Here is an 18522-nt window from a genome sequence, read left to right on the forward strand (position 1 = left end):
CTGACCCTGCGCCATCCGAGTTTCTGTAATGGTCTCGTCACCATAGCTCTAAATCCTGACCCTGTCGCAAGGACGTGGCGGTGGAACGAACCAAAGTGTGAACACGGGCGCGGAGGTCTAGTCATGAGGCGTTACGGTCGTAGCGAGCGTAATAGGTGTCCAAGAGGGTTGTTACCCGGAGCCTTGGTTTTAGAGGAGAATTCAGGAACGATGCTAGACTTAGAACTGATAGTCCTAAGATCCATGGAACGAGGTTACTCATACACGAGTCGACCAACGAACTGGCAGCTCCTTGCTGTGATCACAGGGTCTTTATCCTGCAGTTCCTGGTGGGAAGCAGGTGCGTGTAGCTGGTGGAACTTGGAAATGATTGGAAATTGAATGAGGTGATTGAGGCCCAATTGCTAAGATAAATGGAAAGGTGGGGGATTGCCAGACGGAACCATGAAAGTACACCCCCCCCCCCCGACCCTGAACGGGAGCCTCAGGTCGATTCTGCAGGCCTGTCAGGATGGTCCCGCTGAAAATGCTGGATGAGGGAAGTGTCTAGGATGAGGGAGCGGGAGATCCAGGAACGTGCTTCTGGACCGTACCCTTCCCAGTCCACCCGGTATTGGAAACCGCTGACCCGACGGCACTCATCTAGTAGTCGTCGGACGGTGTATGCCGTATGGTTGTCGATCATACGGGCAGGTGGGTGAGTCTCAGATAGGGGGCACAAGGGGCTGACGGAAACTAGATTTAATTAAGACACGTGAAAAGTTGGGTGGATGCGCATTGATCTTGACAGCTTTACGCGGACCACTGTGGGCTTCCTCAAGGAGCAGGGCGACTGGTTCTTTCGCTCTGACCCTCCTGAAGTCGATAGTCTAATCTAATGGCTAGCGAGATCAGAGAGTCCAGATAGTCCGTGTCGTCCCTCGCGGCCAACTCATCTTTGATCTTGTCCGAAAGGCTCTGTCGAAACACCTCCCGTTGGGCCTCGTCATTCCACCCGGAGTCTACGGCTCACGTACGGAACTCAATGGAATACCCTGGCCACACTTCGAGAAGCCTGTCGAAGAGTAAGCAACCGTTTGGCGGCGTCGTTACCTCGAATGGATTGTTCGATATCTTTCCTGATTTCAGATACAAAGGATAGGAGGAACAAAGCTCTGGTCGGTTATCTCATATCGCGGTTGTCCAAGCCAAGGCATCCCCTCGTAGCAGCCCCATGATGTACGCAATCTTTGTTTCATCGGAAGTGTAGGTACGTGGCTGCAGCTCGAAGAGAAGGGATAATTGTAACAGGAAGGCCGGGCACCTACTTAGGTCCCCGGAGCAGGATTCAGTCTCGGGGACATACGGCTCTCGAGTGGGTTGTGTTGCTGATTCAGGGGCGAAGCCATCCCGAGCGGTGCGGTTTGGGTAGCCGGGGTTCTTGAAGGGGACGGAGCAAAAAACGCAGAGACCCGGTCCGCTTGTTCACTGACCTGCTGCACATTCGTGGCTAGTGTCAGAAACTTTTCCGTGATTTCCCGAAGTAGTTTGTCGTGGGCGCCCAATAGGTCGCCCTGGCTAGCCAAGGGCTGCTGTACGGGATCGTTGCCCGCTGGGTTCATCGTGGCCAGTTCGTTCCGTCGCAAGGACGTGGCGGTGCCACGAACTCAAGTGCTGAATACGGGCGCGGAAGCCGAGTCAGGAGGAGTTACGGTCGTAGTGAGCGCGGAATGGGTGTCCAAGAGAGTCTTGACCCGGAGTCTTGGTTTTAGTAGAGAATTCAGGAACGATGCTAGATTTAGGACTGATAGTCCTAAGAACCATGAACGAGGTTACCCATACACGAGTCGACCAAGGAACTGGCAGCTCCTCGTTGTGATCACAGAGTCTTTACCCTGCAGTTCCTGATGGGAAGTAGGGGTTTGTAGTTAGTGGAACCTGGGAATGTTTGGAAATAAATGAGGTGATTGAGGCCCAATTGCTGAGATAAATGGCAAGGTGGGGATTGAAGAAGGGACCATGACAGATCTACTCTCTAAGCTCATCCGCTTTATTCATAGTACTCCTCGCATTAAAGTAGGCAGATCTTAATCCATCGGTCTGAGCGTGTCCCTTCTCTATCACCTGTCTATCTTCCCTTTCGCACTGCCTCCAATCTTTCTCGATTTGTTAGCCAATCTCCCTTTTCTCTGTCACTTCAATTCGTTTCCCATCCCCACAGCAATTCTAGTTTAAATTCTCCCCATAGGCTTAGCAGACCACCTTGCCAGGATATTGATCCCCTTGTGATCAGGATCATCCCGGACCCTGGCACCTGGGAGGCAAACTATCATACTCGTTTTTTTCCTGCGTCCACAAAATCGCCTGTCTGACCCCTGAAGTATAGAGACCCCTGTTACTGCAGCAATCCTTTTCCTTTCCCTACCCTTCTGAGCCATAGGGCAGACGCTGTGCCAGAGGCGCGACCACTGTTTTCACCCCTTAGTTTGGCCGTCTCCCCCGACAGTACTCAGACAGGAGTACTTATTGTTTAAGGGACAGCCACAGAGGTTATCTCTGGCATCTGGTTCTTACCCTCCCTCTCCTAACCGTTACCTACCGATCAAATTATAAATAAAAATTCTGTTAGCAGAGCAAACTATGTTTGTATCATTTTGACCCATGTATAGAACAGTACTGCACATTGCAGGCCCTTCGGCCCACAATATATTGCCAACCCTCAAACCCTGCCTCCCATATAATCCTGCACCTTAAATTCCTCCATATACCTCTCTAGTAGTCTCTTAAACCACACGAATGTATCTGCCTCCACAACTGGCTCAGGCAGTGGATTCCACGCACCAACCACTCTCTGAGTAAAAAAACCTTCCTCTGCCATCCCCCTTGTACTTCCCACTCCTTACCTTAAAGCTATGTCCCCTTGTATTGAGCAGCGGTCTCCTGGGGAAGAGCGGCTGGATATGCACTCTCTGTATTCCTCTTATTATCTTGTACACCTCTGTCATGTCTCCTCTCATCCTCCTTCTCTCCAAAGAGAAAAGCCCTAGCTCCCTTAATCGTTGATAATAATGCATACTCTCTAAACCAGGCAGCATCCTGGTAAATCTCCTCTATACCCTTTCCAATGCTTCCACATCCTTCCAATAGAGAGACGACCAGAACTGGGCACAGTACTCCAAATGTGGCCGAACCACAGTTTTATAGAGCTGCATCATTACATCGCGACTCTTAAACTCGATCCTTCGACTTATGAAAACTAACACCCCAGAAGCTTTCTTAACTACACTATCCAACTTCGAGGCAACTTTCAGGAATCTGTGGACATGTACCCCAGATCCTTCTGTGTCTCCACACTACAAAGTATACTGTCATTTACTTTGTGCTCTGCCTTGGAGTTTGTCATTCCAAAGTGTACCACCTCACACTTCTTAAACTGGATAAATCCCTGGGACCTGACAGATGTTCCCTCGGACCTTGAAGGAGACTAGTGTTGAAATTGCAGGGGCCCTGGCAGAAATATTTAAAATGTCGCTGTCTACAGCTGAGGTGCCGGAGGATTGGAGAGTGGCTCATGTTGTTCCGTTGTTTAAAAAAAAGGATCGAAAAGTAATCCGGGAAATTATAGGCCAGTAAGCTTAACGTCGGTAGTAGGTAAGTTATTGGAGGGAGTACTAAGAGACAGAATCTACAAGCATTTGGATAGACAGAGACTTATTAGGGAGAGTCAACATGGCTTTGTGCATGGTAGGTCATGTTTGACCAATCTATTGGAGTTTTTCGAAGAGGTTATCAGGAAAGTGGATGAAGGGAAGGCAGTGGATATTGTCTACATGGACTTCAGTAAGGCGTTTGACAAGGTCCCGCATGGGAGGTTAGTTAGGAAAATTCAGTCGCTAGGTATACATGGAGAGGTGGTAAATTGGATTAGACATTGGCTCCATGGAAGAAGCCAAAGAGTGGTAGTAGAGAATTGCTTCTCCGTGTGGAGGCCTGTGACTAGTGGTGTGCCACAGGGATCAGTGTTGGGTCCATTGTTATTTGTCATCTATATCAATGATCTGGATGATAATGTGGCAAATTGGATCAGCAAATTTGCTGATGATACAAAGATTGGAGGTGTAGTAGACAGTGAGGAAGGTTTTCAGATCCTGCAGATGGACTTGGACCAGCTGGAAAAATGGACTGAAAAATGGCAGATGGAGCTTAATACAGACAAGTGTGAGGTATTGTATGTTGGAAGGACAAACCAAGGTAGAACATACAGGGTTAATGGTAAGGCACTGAGGAGTGCAGTGGAACAGAGGGATCTGTGAATACAGATACAAAATTCCCTAAAAGCGGCGTCACAGGTCGGTAGGGTCGTAAAGAGAGCTTTTGGTACATTGGCCTTTATTAATCAAAGTACTGGGTAAAAGAGCTGGAATGTTATCATGAGGTTGTATAAGGCATTGGTGAGGCCGAGTCTGGAGTATTCTGTTCAGTTTTGGTCAACAAATTACAGGAAGGATATAAATAAGGTTGAAAGAGTGCAGGGAAGGTTTACAAGGATGCTGCCGGGACTTGAGAAACTCAGTTACAGAGAAAGGTTGAATAGCTAAGGACTTTATTCCCTGGAGCGTAGAACAATGAGGGGAGATTTGATAGAGGTATATAAAATTATGATGGATATTGATAGAGTAAACGCAAGCAGGCTTTTTCCGTTGAGGCAAGGGGGGGGGGGGAAATAGAGGACATGGGTTAAGGGTGCGGGGGGAAAAGTTTAAAGGGAACATTGGGGGGGGGCTTCTTCACACAGAGATTGGTGGGAGTATGGAATGGGCTGCCAGACGAGGTGGTAAATGTGGGTTCTCTTTTAACATTTAAGAATGAATTGGACAGATACATGCATGGGTGGTGTATGGAGGGATATGGTCTGTCTGCGGGTCAGTGGGACTAGGCAGAAAATAGTTTGGCACAGCCAAGAAGGGCCAAAAGGCCTGTTTCTGTGCTGTAGTTTCTATGGTTTCTATGGTTTCTCCGGGTTGAACTCCATCTGCCACTTCTCATCCCATATCTGCATCCTATCAATGTCTCTCTGCAATCTTCGACAATCCTCTACACTATCTGCAACACTACCAACCTTTGTGTCGTCTGCAAACTTGCCATTCCACCTTTCTACCCCAACATCCAGGTCGTTAATGAAAATCACGAGAAGTAGAGGTTGTAGAACAGATCCTTGTGGGACACCACTAGTCACAATCCTCCAATCTAAATGTACTCCCTGCACCACGATCCTCTGCCTTCTGCAGGCAAGCCAAATCTGAATCCACCTGGCCATACGTCCCTGGATCCCATGCCCTTTGACTTTATAAATAAGCCTACGGTGTGGAACCTTGTCAAATGCCTTACTAAAATCCATATCGATCACATCCACTGCACTACCCCATCTATATGCCTGATCACCTCCTCAAAGGATTCTATCAGTCTTGTTATACAAGATCTGCCCTTCACAAAGCCATGCTGACTGTTCCTGATCAGACCATGATTCTCTAAATGCCCATAGATCGTATCTCTAAGAATATTTTCCAACGGCTTTCCCACCACAGACGTAAGGCTCACTGGTCTATAATTACCCGGACTATCAATACTATCTGTTTTGAACAAGGGGACAACATTCGCCACGCTCCAATCCTCTGGTACCATTCCTGTGGACAACGAGGGCATAAAGATCCTAGCCAGAGGCTCAGCAATCTCTTCCCTCGCCTCACTGCGCAGCCTGGGGAATATTCCATCAGGCCCCGGGGACCTATCGGTTCTAATGTACTTCAACAACTCCAACATCTCCTCTCCCTTAATATCAACATGCTCCAGAACATCAACCTCACTCATGTTGTCCTCACCATCATGAAATTCCCTCTCATTGGTGAATACCGAAGAGAAGTATTCATTATAGACCTCGCTCACTTTCACAGCCTCCAGGCACATCTTTCCACCTTTATCTCTAAACGGTCCTACATTCACGCCTGTCATCCTTTTGTTCTTCACATAATTGAATGTTGATATCATGTTGATGGATACCTTTTTCAGCGAGCCAAGTAGTTGGAATAACAGTAACGGTCAGTTGCAGATCAGTAGCCAGTACCAGAATCAAAATTAGGTTTAATGTCACCGCCGTTTTTATGTAGTCTATTGTACACTCAGTGAAACCAAATGTCTCTTTCTAAGTCAGTAAGGATTTATGGAAAGGAAAATCACCCTTCGATAAAATAAGCCATTGACATGCGAAGTATTTTTCAGGCATAGCACACTTCACACGGCGAGTAGGCAAAGCAAGATATCACTCTATAAATGAATTACGCGCAGATAAACGAAGTAAAGTGCATAAATAAAATACTCTGTGGTACAGTACAGGTTTCAAGTGGTACTTGGAATCAGATCGGACAGAGAGTTCAGAAGCCTAATGGCCTGACGGAAGAAATTGTTTGCCATCCTAATCGACCTTGTCTTTATGCGTTGGACCAATGGCTGATAGAGAATGTTAAAGAGGCTGCTGGATGGGTGTGTGAGATATTTCATTAAAATTAGGGATCTGCATACGCGGCCCTCCTGATTAATGTCTCCGACGGATAGTACAGAGACCCTATGATTCTGTCAGCCGTTCTCAGTCTTTTCATGGGGCGTTCGGTCTGTAACTCTGCTATTCCAAAACCAGATGGAGATGCCATACTGATTAAGGAGACTTCTCTAAACACATTTAGCAAACTCTATCCCACCTAGTCTTTTTACAGTGTGGGAGTTCAAGTCAAGGTATGGAAAGTTAAAGTAATCTACTATAACAACCTTCTGTTTCTTGCAGCAATCTCTCTACACAACTGTCACTCCAAATTCTGCGTCCTGTTGGGTGGTCTATAATATAGCCCTATTGTTCATTCGTTTGGTTATTCCTTAGTTCCACCTACAACGCCTCACTAGACGAGTCATCCAATCTGTCCTGAGTGTGCAGAGCTGTGGCATTTTCCTTAACTTGCAAAACAAGAGAACCGCCAATTACTGAGTTGTAAATCCAGTCCTTCCTGTAACCAACCCTCAACAATGCTTACAATATTATTATTCCATGCCTTGAGGGCAGATTCTTACCTACGATAGTTCTTGCATGAAAATATACGCAGCTCATGAAATCAGTCGCATTTTGCTCAGCTTTTGGATTCCTGACTTGGTCTGAGATCTTAACAACATCTGCCTCCTTAATCTCTCCACCAACTGCGTGCAGAGTATTCGATCTCAGATCCCCCTGAACCAGACAACCGTGAAGGAATATACCTTCCGGCAATTTCTGTCTTGTCCACATTAACTACTTTCTTTTCCCCTAAGTAAGGAATCCCCTTTCACTTCAGTTCGCCTCTTCTCCCCTCTTCCATTCTGAGTCACAGCACCAGATCCAGTCACATGACTGCCCAACTTTTTGTGCTCGGGCATCCCCCCACGCAACAACACCGAATGTATTATATCTGGGGGATGGTCACCACGGTAATCTCCATCGCAAGTTTCTCCTTCCTGGCTTTCACCCGGTCTCCTAGGTCCTGCATCTTAGGGGTAGCTACCACTCTATGTCAGTGCCATCACAGATTCAGCCTCTTGAATGATAGCGAGTTCATCCAGTTCCAGCGAAGTGTTAGAAGTTGCAGCGTCTGTAGTCCTCAAGGACACAAGGTGTTTCCAGCTTTCCTACATCCATCAAGAGAAGAACTCTGCTACCCTTTCTGGCGTCTCTACTGTTCTAAATGAACAAATATAAAGAAGTAGCAGCAATAAGTATACAACAACATCTTGATTCTCGAAAACATCAGCTATATTAGGGCAAATTTAAAACAGTGCAAGAAATAAGCCTTGAGATTTCAGATGAACAGTGGGAAAAACACAAACATTCCGACTGTCTGAAGCCGTTACGGTGAGAGTATCCAAGCTTATGGTTTTGTTTCCAAAAGTACGATTTTTAAAAATATATTTTATGAACTGCAGCTGATGAATTCACTATTCAGCCTTTTATCTTTAATTATGTTGTTCCAGATTTTCCAACTCAGCCCAGAATTTCAAGAAGTCCAGAATACCCAGTGTATGTAACTGGAGAAGCAGTTACTATTTCTTGTGATGTCGCGTGGCGTGGCTCACGGGGCCAATTTCAGTTGTTGAAGGACTCGGTCTCTGTCATAAACAGCACTGAAAACCAGACGCGGTTCAACTATCATGTTGAAGCTGTCAATGCTGACAGTGAAGGGGACTACGCTTGTGTCTTTGTGATAATGCAATCTGGTCGACTGATACATTCTTCCATCAGCCATCACATTCGAATAAAAGTCACAGGTTAGTAAGGCATCCACTTTATAGCGTTCCATTCTAAATAACATGTCTGCAGGGAACGTTAACACAATGGTTTCTTCCGGGTAAAGACGATTCTGTGAAACTTATATAGTGCATACGGAAGCTGTTGAATTGCCCATTGTCAGAGCTGGGTTATTGCAATTAATTTTCCTCAGTATGGTTTACATTTGGAACATGGATATTTTACTACGTCGTCTAAATCGACTGATTAAATACTGGCCCTGCACATAGAAAAAAAAAAAGAAAGATGGGATAATCCTTTTCTGAGAGAAAAAAAAAAACAGCCAAAATTAACTGTGGGATTACACCACGACTATTTAAAGTTCACGAAGAACATTCGGGACGTTGTCAGCAAAGGTGACCAATGAGGAAAAAAAAAATAGCCTGGAACTGGCTGACAGCAGACAAGAAATCCATCAGACCACACCAACATAATATATAGTATTAGAATTCATCACATCGAGTCTTCTCCGCCCTACCTTCATTGCTGATTCCGAAACACACTCAACCCCATACTCCGGCCTTGAAATTATCAACTTCCGCCATACATATACCACGGACTTGGCAACCACCACAGTCTGTGGCAAAGCATTCCACAGGTCTCCACTCATCCTTGTGAAATTCCCCTGGACTCTCTCCAATGCCAACAGATCCTTTCCGAGATATGGGGTGTAAACCTGTTGACAATACTACAAGTGTGGCCTGGCTAGTGTCTTATAAATCTTCAGCGTTATCTCATTAATGTTATATTATATTACTCTGAAATAAATGCCAACATTGAATTTGCCTTCTTTACTACAGACTCAGTGTGTAAATTAACATTCTTTGAATCTTACTCGAGGACTCCTAAGCATCTATGGTCTTTCAACACTCTCACTACTTGGAATATATTCCACACTATTGTGCCGTTTACCACAATGCACTATCATACATTTCTACAGGATTTCTCAGGACTTAGGATTTGACCAGCTGGTGTAGTGACCTATCCACCTTAAGACATTTGAGATTGCCTCGAGCTTTTTCCTTTGAAGTAGCAATGGCACTCACTCTTGTCTCCTGACACTCCAGTCCTCCAACCCACTTGGGGAAGCTCATCTCTCATGCTTTTGTAATTCCCTTTATTTGTTGCGACACTGATGCATGAGACTTGTACTATTCCCTCTCAAATTTCAATATGAATTTAATCATATTAATATCACAGCCTCTGAAATATTACTCGACATTAAGCTCCCTAATAAGAGCTGGGCTTTTGCACAACACCCCATCCAAGATACCCTTCTCCCGAGTAGGCTGAAGCACAAGGTGTCTAAAAATCCATCTCGTAGGCAATCTGCGAGTATAACTTCTTGCGATTTGGCACCAACTTGATTTTCCCAATCGTCTTGCATATTGAACTCCATCATTGCAATTGTGGCATTTCCCTTATTATATGCTTTTTACATTTGCATCATCCCAATCTCAACCCCACATCATGACTACTATTTGCGGGCTTATATATAATTCGCATAATTTGTTCGTTTTTTTTTCCGACCCTTTCAGCTCCTTAAATTCACCCACAAAGATTTGACCATCTCTGACCCTATGTCACCTCTTTCTAAAGATATAATTGCTTCTCTTATCAACAGAACCACACTACCGTCTAAGCCCTCCAGCCTGCCGTTTCGATACAAATTATATCCATTGATGGCAAAGGTTCAAAGGATATAATGGATGCTATGGCCTTCGTTCAGCCACGCTTCAGTGATACCTGCGACGTCATACCGACCAATCTGTTACGCGCATTGAAATACAGCACTTTCAGCATTGCATTCTTCACCCTTTTGAATCTTGCCTGTGTGGACTATTTAACTATTTGCTCTGTCTGCATTTGTATCCAGTCACTGGCTCGTCCTTGCTTACATAAGCCTTGAGATTTGAGATAAAGAGTGGGGAAAACACAAACATTCCTACTGTCTGAAGCCGTTACAGTGAGAGTATCTAAGCTTGTGGTTTTGTTTCCAAAAGTACGATTTTTAAAAATATTTTATGAACTGCAACTGATGAATTCACTATTCAGCATTTTATCTTTAATTATGTTGTTCCAGATCTTCCACCTCAGCCCCAAATTTCAAAAAGTCCAGAATACCCAGTCTATGTAACTGGAGAAGCAGTTACTATTTCTTGTGACGTCGCGTGGCGTGGCTCACCAGGCCAATTTCAGTTGTTGAAGGACTCGGTCTCTGTCATAAACAGCACAGGAAACCATAAGCATTTCAACTATCATTTTGAAGCTGTCAATGCTGACAGTGAAGGGGACTACGCTTGTGTCTTTGTGACAATGGAATCGGGTCGACTGATACGTTCTTCCATCAGCCATCACATTCGAATAAACGTCGCAGGTTAGTAAGGCATCCACTTTATAGCGTTCCATTCTATCAAACCCTCTCCAATGATTGGAACATCATCAAGTATAATCACCAGAACGGTGAAGTATGTTTATTCAAAAGAGGTTAATTTCTAAACAAATTGTCTGCAGTAAACGTTAACACAATGGTTCCGTCCGGGTAAAGACGATTCTGTGAACCTTATAAAGTGCAGTCCGAAGCTGCTGGATTGCCCATTGTCAGAGCGCGGTTATTGCAATTAATTTTCCTTAGTATGGTTTAACTTGTTAACAATGGTATTTTACACGGTGGTCTAAATCGACTGATGAAATATTGGACCTGCACGCAGTGAGAAAAAAAGAACACGGGATAATCCTTTACTGAGCAAAAAAAAAAAACAAAAAAAAACTGCCAAAATTAACTGTGGGAGCAGACCACGACTACTTAAACTTCACGAAGAACATTCAGGACCTTGTCAGAAAAGATAAGCAATGAGAAAAAGAAAATAGCCTGGGACTGGTTTACATTAGACAAGAAGCCCATAAAACCACACAAACATAATAAATAGGATTAGAATTCATCACATCGAGTCTGCTGCGCCCTTCCATCATTGCTGATTCTAAAACACACTCAGCCCCATACTCCTGCTTTGAAAGTATCAACTTATATATTAGGTCTCCACTCCATTCCACAGGTCTCCACTCGCTGGCTATATTATATAAATCCTCCTTACCCTCTCTTTTTTAAAATGTCAGCCCACAATTTTGTAGCTCTGCCTCTAGTTCTGGATACCCCGCCCAGCAAACATCTTGTTCTCAATCACCGATTCTAGTCCTTTCAATAGTCGGTAGGTTTCAACGAGATTCAACCACATCCCCACCGCCCCGCGTTCTCCTAAATTCCAAAGCGTACAGGACCAGAGCTGCCAAACGGCCTTCATATGTTTACCCGTTCAATCGCTGAATCATCCTTGTGAAATTTCCCTGGATTCCTGTGTCAACAGATCCTTTCCGAGATATGGGGTCTAAATCAGTTGACAATAAGCCAAGTGTGGCCTGGCTGGTGTCTTATAAATCCTCAGCGTTATCTGATTAATTTTATATTATATTCCCCTGAAATAAATGCCAACATTGAAGTTGCCTTCTTTACTACAGACTCAATGTGTAAATTAACCTTCTTTGAGTCTTGCAGGAGGACTCCTAAGCATCTATGATCTTTCAACACTCTCGCTATTTAGAATATAGTCCGCACTATTGTGCCGTTTACCACAATGCACTATCATACATTTCTACAGGATTTCTCTCAGGACTTAGGATGTTGACTATCTGGTGTAGTGACCTATCCACCTTAAGACCTTTGAGACAGCCTCGAGCTTTTTCCTTTGAAGTAGCAATGGCACTCACTCTTGCCTCCTTACACTCCAATACTCCAACCCACCTGGGTAAGCTCATCTCTCATGCTTTTGTAATTCCCTTCATTCATTGCGACACTGATACATGAGACTTGTACTATTCCGTCTCAAATTGCGGTATGAATTTAATCATTAATATCACAGCCTCTGAAATATTACTGTACATTATGCTCCCTAACAAGAGCTGGGTGTTTGCACAACACCCCATCCAAGATACCCTTCTCCCGAGTAGGCTCAATCACAAGGTGCCTAAAAATCCATCTCCTAGGCATTCCGCGAGTACACCTTCTTGCGATACAGTACCAACCTGATTTTCCCAATCATCTTGCATATTGAACTTTATCATTACAATTCTGGCATTGCCCTTATTAAATGACTTTTACATTTGCCTGATCCCAATCTCAACCCCACATCATGACTTCTATTTGCAGGCCTATATATGATTCGCATAACGTGTTTTTTTTTTAAACCCTTGCAGCTCCTTAACTTCACCCACAAGGATTCGACCATGTCTGACCCTGTGTCACCTCTTTCTAAAGATGTAATTCCATCTCTTACCAACAGAACAACACCACCGTCTATGCCTTCCAGCCTGCCGTTTCGATACAAATTATATCCTTTGATGACAAAGGTTGAAAGGATATAACCGATACAATGGCCTTCGTTCAGCCACGCTTCAGTGATACCTGCGACGTCATACCGACCAAACACGCATTGAAATACAGCACTTACAGCACTGCCTTCTTCACCCGTTTGAATCTTGCCTGTGTGGACTATTTGACTATTTGGTCTGTCTGCATTTGTACCCTGTCACTGGCTTGTCCTTGCTTACATTCATGTTATACCCATCATCTAATTGTAAACCTGCTGATTCATCCTCTGCTCTACCACACTAGTTCACAGTACCCCTGCCACATTAGTTTAACCACTCCCAACAATTCTTGTAAACCTGCGCACAAGAATATTTCCCTCCCTACCCACCACCACCCCCCGATTCATATGCAGCCCATCCCTTTTGTACAGCTCACACCCGCCCCGGAATTGGCCCCAGTTATCCAGCAATTATGTGAACCACTACCCGCTGCTGCATTTCTTCAGCCACGTGTTTGTCAGCCAATTCGTTCTTTTCCAAACCTCATTGTCAAGTGGCACAGACAGGAATCCCGAGATTACTACCCTTGTGGTCCTGCTTTTTAACTTCTTCCCTAACTCCTTGTGTTATGCTTTCAGGACCTCCTCCCTGTTTCTACCAATGTTTTTGGTATCAATCAGTGCCACGAATTATGCCTGCTCACCCTGCCTTTTCTGAAGGCAGGAACAAAATGTGCCAAGAATGATTTGAGGAACAATGCGGGCGTAGCAAATGAAACATTGATTTTAAAGCTGGCGAACACTACCTTCCCAGCTTAGCGAGTAGAGAGAGAGAAAAATGCTGCCGAACCAAAGCCTAAAACAACGAATCCGATAGTTCAAATGCGCCCTAACTAGATTTTTGTAAAACAGCGACAGAATGGGAAGATAAAAACAGGAGAAACACACAGAAAGTGAAAACAAAATACCAGCAGGAATAGGCTACAAGGTCCTGATACAGTTATAAGACTTTTGAATACTCTCAAGCTTCTTGTATGCTTGCCTTAAACCTGCTTCCACATTCAGTTCCCAAAGTGCTCAGATCTCCGAGTTTAGAATCATGTATCTTCATGAGCTTATAATATTTTACGATCAAGTCACTACCGGCCACGTATGCAGAGATTTGCAGCGGTTATTAGCCTGCGAGACAACAATTTTCCTGGCCTCTTAATGATAAATGCAAAGCCCCTTCTTATTCTTCTGAATCCCATGGAAAACGGATTCAAATCTCTAAACCTCTGGAACTGGCCTGTAATACCGTTCAATTCACTATTTACTTACAACAATTTATGAATGAATCACATATAACCAGATTCAGGATGATATTATGCAAATACCATATGTGTCCTTTAACGTCTTAGGTAGGAGCAATCGGCACTACTCTGAACGGATGTTACGACCTGGAGACTTACGATCAGCCCTCTTTATAACTCATCTTTGCAGTATTTCTTTACTACGCAGTTTCCTTTCTGTGCGATGTCTCTTTCTTGCGCTCGTTTTTGCTGCAAATGTCTACAAGAAAAGAAATCTCAGGGTATAATACAGTGATATTGACGTACTTTTAAGTGAATCTACATTTACCTTGAAGTTTCACCTTCAATGCAAAAAAGTTACACGGTGTTCTACATATGACGTCATGCACATCATGCATAAGAGCAAAGGAAATGTGATGTTTCGTCAACTCAATAAAAAAAATCATTGAATTCAATTTAAGCTGTTTGTTTAATAGGTAATCGAACATGCAGTCTAAACCTATGCTTTGACTAATTAATACAGCAGCAGATGAGGGAAAATACTCCTTTCGCATATTTGAATGCGCACTCATAGAAATTCTTCTGCACGTCTTTCGTTTCAGATACTCCGCCTGGACCCAAAATCTACAAGAATCCTGATCATTCGATCTATGTGCCAGGGGAAACAGTCAACATAACCTGCGTTGCAGAACATCCCGTTGAAATTGGGCTGCTTCAGTTAACGAAAGACACCGCTCCTCTCATCAACAGCAGTGAACTCCAAGAACACCGACGAGATCTCACTTATATCATGAAAAATGTGAGCAAAGACATGGCTGGCGTCTACGCCTGCGTTCTACTGGCACAAATATCTGGTCGATGGATAACTTCTCCTTACAGCCAATATGTTCGTGTTATAGTCGCAGGTTAGTGTCTCGGTTCCTGTTATGAACTTCTATGCACTGATTGGTAGTATTAGAACATTGATCAATATCTAATAAGCACCAGGAACTGAGGTCCTCCGAGCTAGTTCAGTTAGTTAGCAAATACTTAACTAAACTAACTCCTTTTGCCGACAGAATATTCATATTTTTTTCATTTCCTGCATGATTAAGTGCTACTCCCAAAGGCTCCAGTGCGCATGTCGTATTTAACTCCATCTCTACTCTCGAAAAACATGCAGCATATTTCAGCATCCAGCACTCTCTGTGCAAAGACCTGACCGCATACGTATGCTTATAATCTTCCTCGTCTTGCCTCACATGCAAGTCCACCGATATGAGATACTTCAAACCTCGACAGAAAGACACTGGATGTCTATTCGCTTTATGAGTACCATACTTTTGTAAATAGCTACGAGATCTCAGCTCAATCTCCGCCGCTCCAGAGAATACAAGAAAGTTTTTTTTCCATTCTCTCTGACAGTACATGACCATTAATCCAGTCAGCTTTCTGGTGAACATCTGCCGCAGCCTTCCCCAGTCCGCGAAAAATCTCACCCACCTTCCTATAATAGTGCGATGATAACTGAATGGAATATCCCGGATGCAGACTCCCTAGAGATTTATGGAAGTATAACATGATTTCACAACGCTTAAACTCAGTTGCCAGGGCAATAAATGGAGGTAGGCTTCTTTCCTTCTTTGGCACTTAGTCAACCAGCGTAGTTATTTTCAGGGAGCTATGATCTTGGACCCAAAGTTCACGTCTAAAGAAACTTCAATTCAAGACACTGGAAATTTCAGTGAATTCGGTTTGGTAACCGCATCTTCTCCCCCATTTGCATCTGCACAGTGACACCACAAGTTAGTGTGCTTCGCCCGTTGGAAGACTTGTTTTATAGTGGTTAGCAGACACTTTACATTACAAAACAGGTGACGAGTATTGCATTTCTGCCATTGACTGTAACGATTTTCTACATTCTCTCTGATACAACGTGGGGTTTTTCCCCAGTACTCCTGTTCTCCCTGACAGGTCAAGGACTCACCGGTTTCGTAGGGTAATTGCCCATTGTAAATGATCCCGTGATTTGGCTAGGATTAAATCGAGGGATTGCTGCTCAGCGAGGCTTGAAGACGTCGGATGGCTACTTCTGCGCTGTTTCTCAATATTAAATAAAATTAAATATATACTCATGAATATGACTCTAAGCACAGTTATAATGCCATATATGTGTTCACTGACAACAGTAAAGTCGTTGGTCGATTCATAGGTAGTGACGAGAGAAATTGAAATCTTGGTGAGTGCTACACAACAACAACACAACCCAGCGTCAACAAGACCAAACAGCTGATTATTACCTTTAGGAAGATGAAATCAGATGTCCAAAAAAATAGTCCTCATCAGAAGCCGAGCTTGTGAAGTAGTTCAAACTTTGCGCTGTTATTCTTTCAGAGGATCTGTCCTGGGCTCAATAAGTAAGTGCAATTACGATTAAAGCAACCCGTGTCTTCCCGAGAAGCTTGTGAAGATTAGATGTGATATCGGAAACTTTGAAAATGTTCTATAGAAGTGAGGTGGAGAATCGTAGTACCAGTAAGAATCTCCGACGGGGAAAAACTGGATGAATTCTCATGCGGTATTTTAACACAACAACGCCAACAAAACTTCTCATATTTATGTTGCTATATTTTAGAAACTTTTCTCACGAAAAACATACGTACGTTTTTTTTTTTTTCCGAACCTTGTCCTTAGCCATACATTGTTAAGAGTCCTGCCGACTCGAAATACGTTACTGGAGCATTGGTCACTATTAACCTCACAGATACAAATCGTAATTCCATTTGGTGAATCCAATTATTGAATGTCTCCATGCCAATCATCAACAACAATAGAGACCAACGAAACTATTTATCATAGAAACATCGACACATGGAAAATCTACAGTACAATACATGCCCTTGGGGGTTTTCCTTAATCGTGTCCTCCAAGTCCTTCTCGTGGCCCCTTCTGGCTCACCTAATTTCATTCATAATCTCTTTCCTGCTAGCATAATCTTCTGGATCTCTATCATTAGCTAGTTTTTGGAACCTTTTGTAAGATCTTTTTTGCTTCTGGACTAGATTTACAACAGCCTTTTTACACCATGCTTCCTGTACACTTCCATCCTTTCCCTGTCTCATTGGAACGTACCTGTCGCAAGGACGTGGCGGTGGAACGAACCAAAGTGCTGAACACGGGCGCGGAGGCCTAGTCGGGAGGCGTTACGGTCGTAGCGAGTGTGCAATGTGTGTCCAAGAGAGTCTTTACCCGGAGTCTTGGTTTTCGTGGAGAATTCAGAAACGATGCTAGACTTAGAAACGGTAGACCTAAGAACCATGGAACGAGGTTACTCATACACGAGTCGACCAACAAACTGGCAGCTCCTTGTTGTGATCACAGTGTCTATATCTTGCAGTTCCAAATAGGAAGCTGGTGTGTGTAATTAGTGCAACCTGGGAATGATTGGAAATTAGATGAGGTGATTGAAGCTTAATTACTGAAATAAATGGCAAGGTGGGGTTTGTCAGAAGGTACCTTGTGTGTACCACCCCCTACCCCACCCTCACCGGCAGTCTCCAGGCGATCCTCCCGGCCTGTCTGGATGGTCCAGATGAATATCCTGAATGAGGGAAGGGTCTAGGATAAAGGAGCGTGGGACTCAGGAACGCTACTGTGGACCGTACCCTTCCCAGTCCACCAGGTATTGGAAACCCCTGCCCCGACGGCCCACATCTAGTAGTCGTCGGACGGTGTATGCCGGATGGTTATCGATGATACGGGCAGGTGGATGAGTCTCCGCTGGGGGACACAAATGGCTGACAGAAACTGGCTTTAACTGAGACACATGAAAAGTTCGGTGGATGCGCATGGATCTTGGCAGCTTTAGGCTCTCTCTCTTTGACGCTCCTGAAGTCGATAATCTAATCGAATGGCTAATGAGATCAGACAGTCCTTGTCGTCCATCGCGGCCAACTCATCCTTGAACCTGTCCGAGAGGTCCTGTCGAAAATCCTCCCGTAGGGCCTCCGCATTCCACCCGGAGACTGCAGCAAAGGTCCGGAACTCAGTGGAATACCTGGACACACTTCGCGTAGCCGGACAAAGTAAGCAACCGTTCGTGGCGTCCTTACCTCGAATAGATTGTTCGAAGACTTTCTTCATTTCAGTGACAAAGGAGAAGTAGGAAATACAAACCTCTGATCGGTTATCCCATATAGCCGTTGCCCAATCAAGGCATCCCCTCGTAGCAGCCCCATGATGGACGCAATCTTTGTTTCATCGGAAGTGCAGGTACGTGGCTACAGACCAAAGACTACGGAGAATTGTACACGAAGGCCCGGCACCTACCTAGGTCCCCGGCGTAGGGTTCAGGCTCTGGTACATACGGCTCTCGAGGGGGTGGTGTTACTCATTCCAAGGGCAAAGTCATCCCGTGCGGAGCTGTTTGGGTAGCCGGGGTTCTTGGAAAGGACGGAGAAAAAAAAGCGGAGACCCGGTCCGCCTGTTCACGGACCTGCTGCACATTCGTGGATAGTGTCCGGATGCTTTCTGCGATCTCACGAAGTAG

General features: G+C 44.5%; 1 protein-coding gene across 5 annotated transcripts in view; it reads left to right on the forward strand.

Annotated features, from left to right (window-relative positions):
• LOC140190023 (uncharacterized) overlaps positions 1 to 18522 on the forward strand; it is a 158538-nt gene that overhangs the window by 76596 nt on the left and 63420 nt on the right. For all 5 annotated transcript variants that reach the window (XM_072246420.1, XM_072246419.1, XM_072246422.1 and 2 more), the window contains exons 9-11: positions 8026 to 8319; positions 10422 to 10715; positions 14597 to 14899. In XM_072246420.1, coding sequence (XP_072102521.1) covers positions 8026 to 8319; positions 10422 to 10715; positions 14597 to 14899 — 891 coding nt within the window. The remainder of the gene's footprint in view (positions 1 to 8025; positions 8320 to 10421; positions 10716 to 14596; positions 14900 to 18522) is intronic.

Source organism: Mobula birostris, chromosome 29 (genome assembly GCF_030028105.1).
Source record: "Mobula birostris isolate sMobBir1 chromosome 29, sMobBir1.hap1, whole genome shotgun sequence".
Taxonomy (NCBI): Eukaryota; Metazoa; Chordata; class Chondrichthyes; order Myliobatiformes; family Myliobatidae; genus Mobula; species Mobula birostris.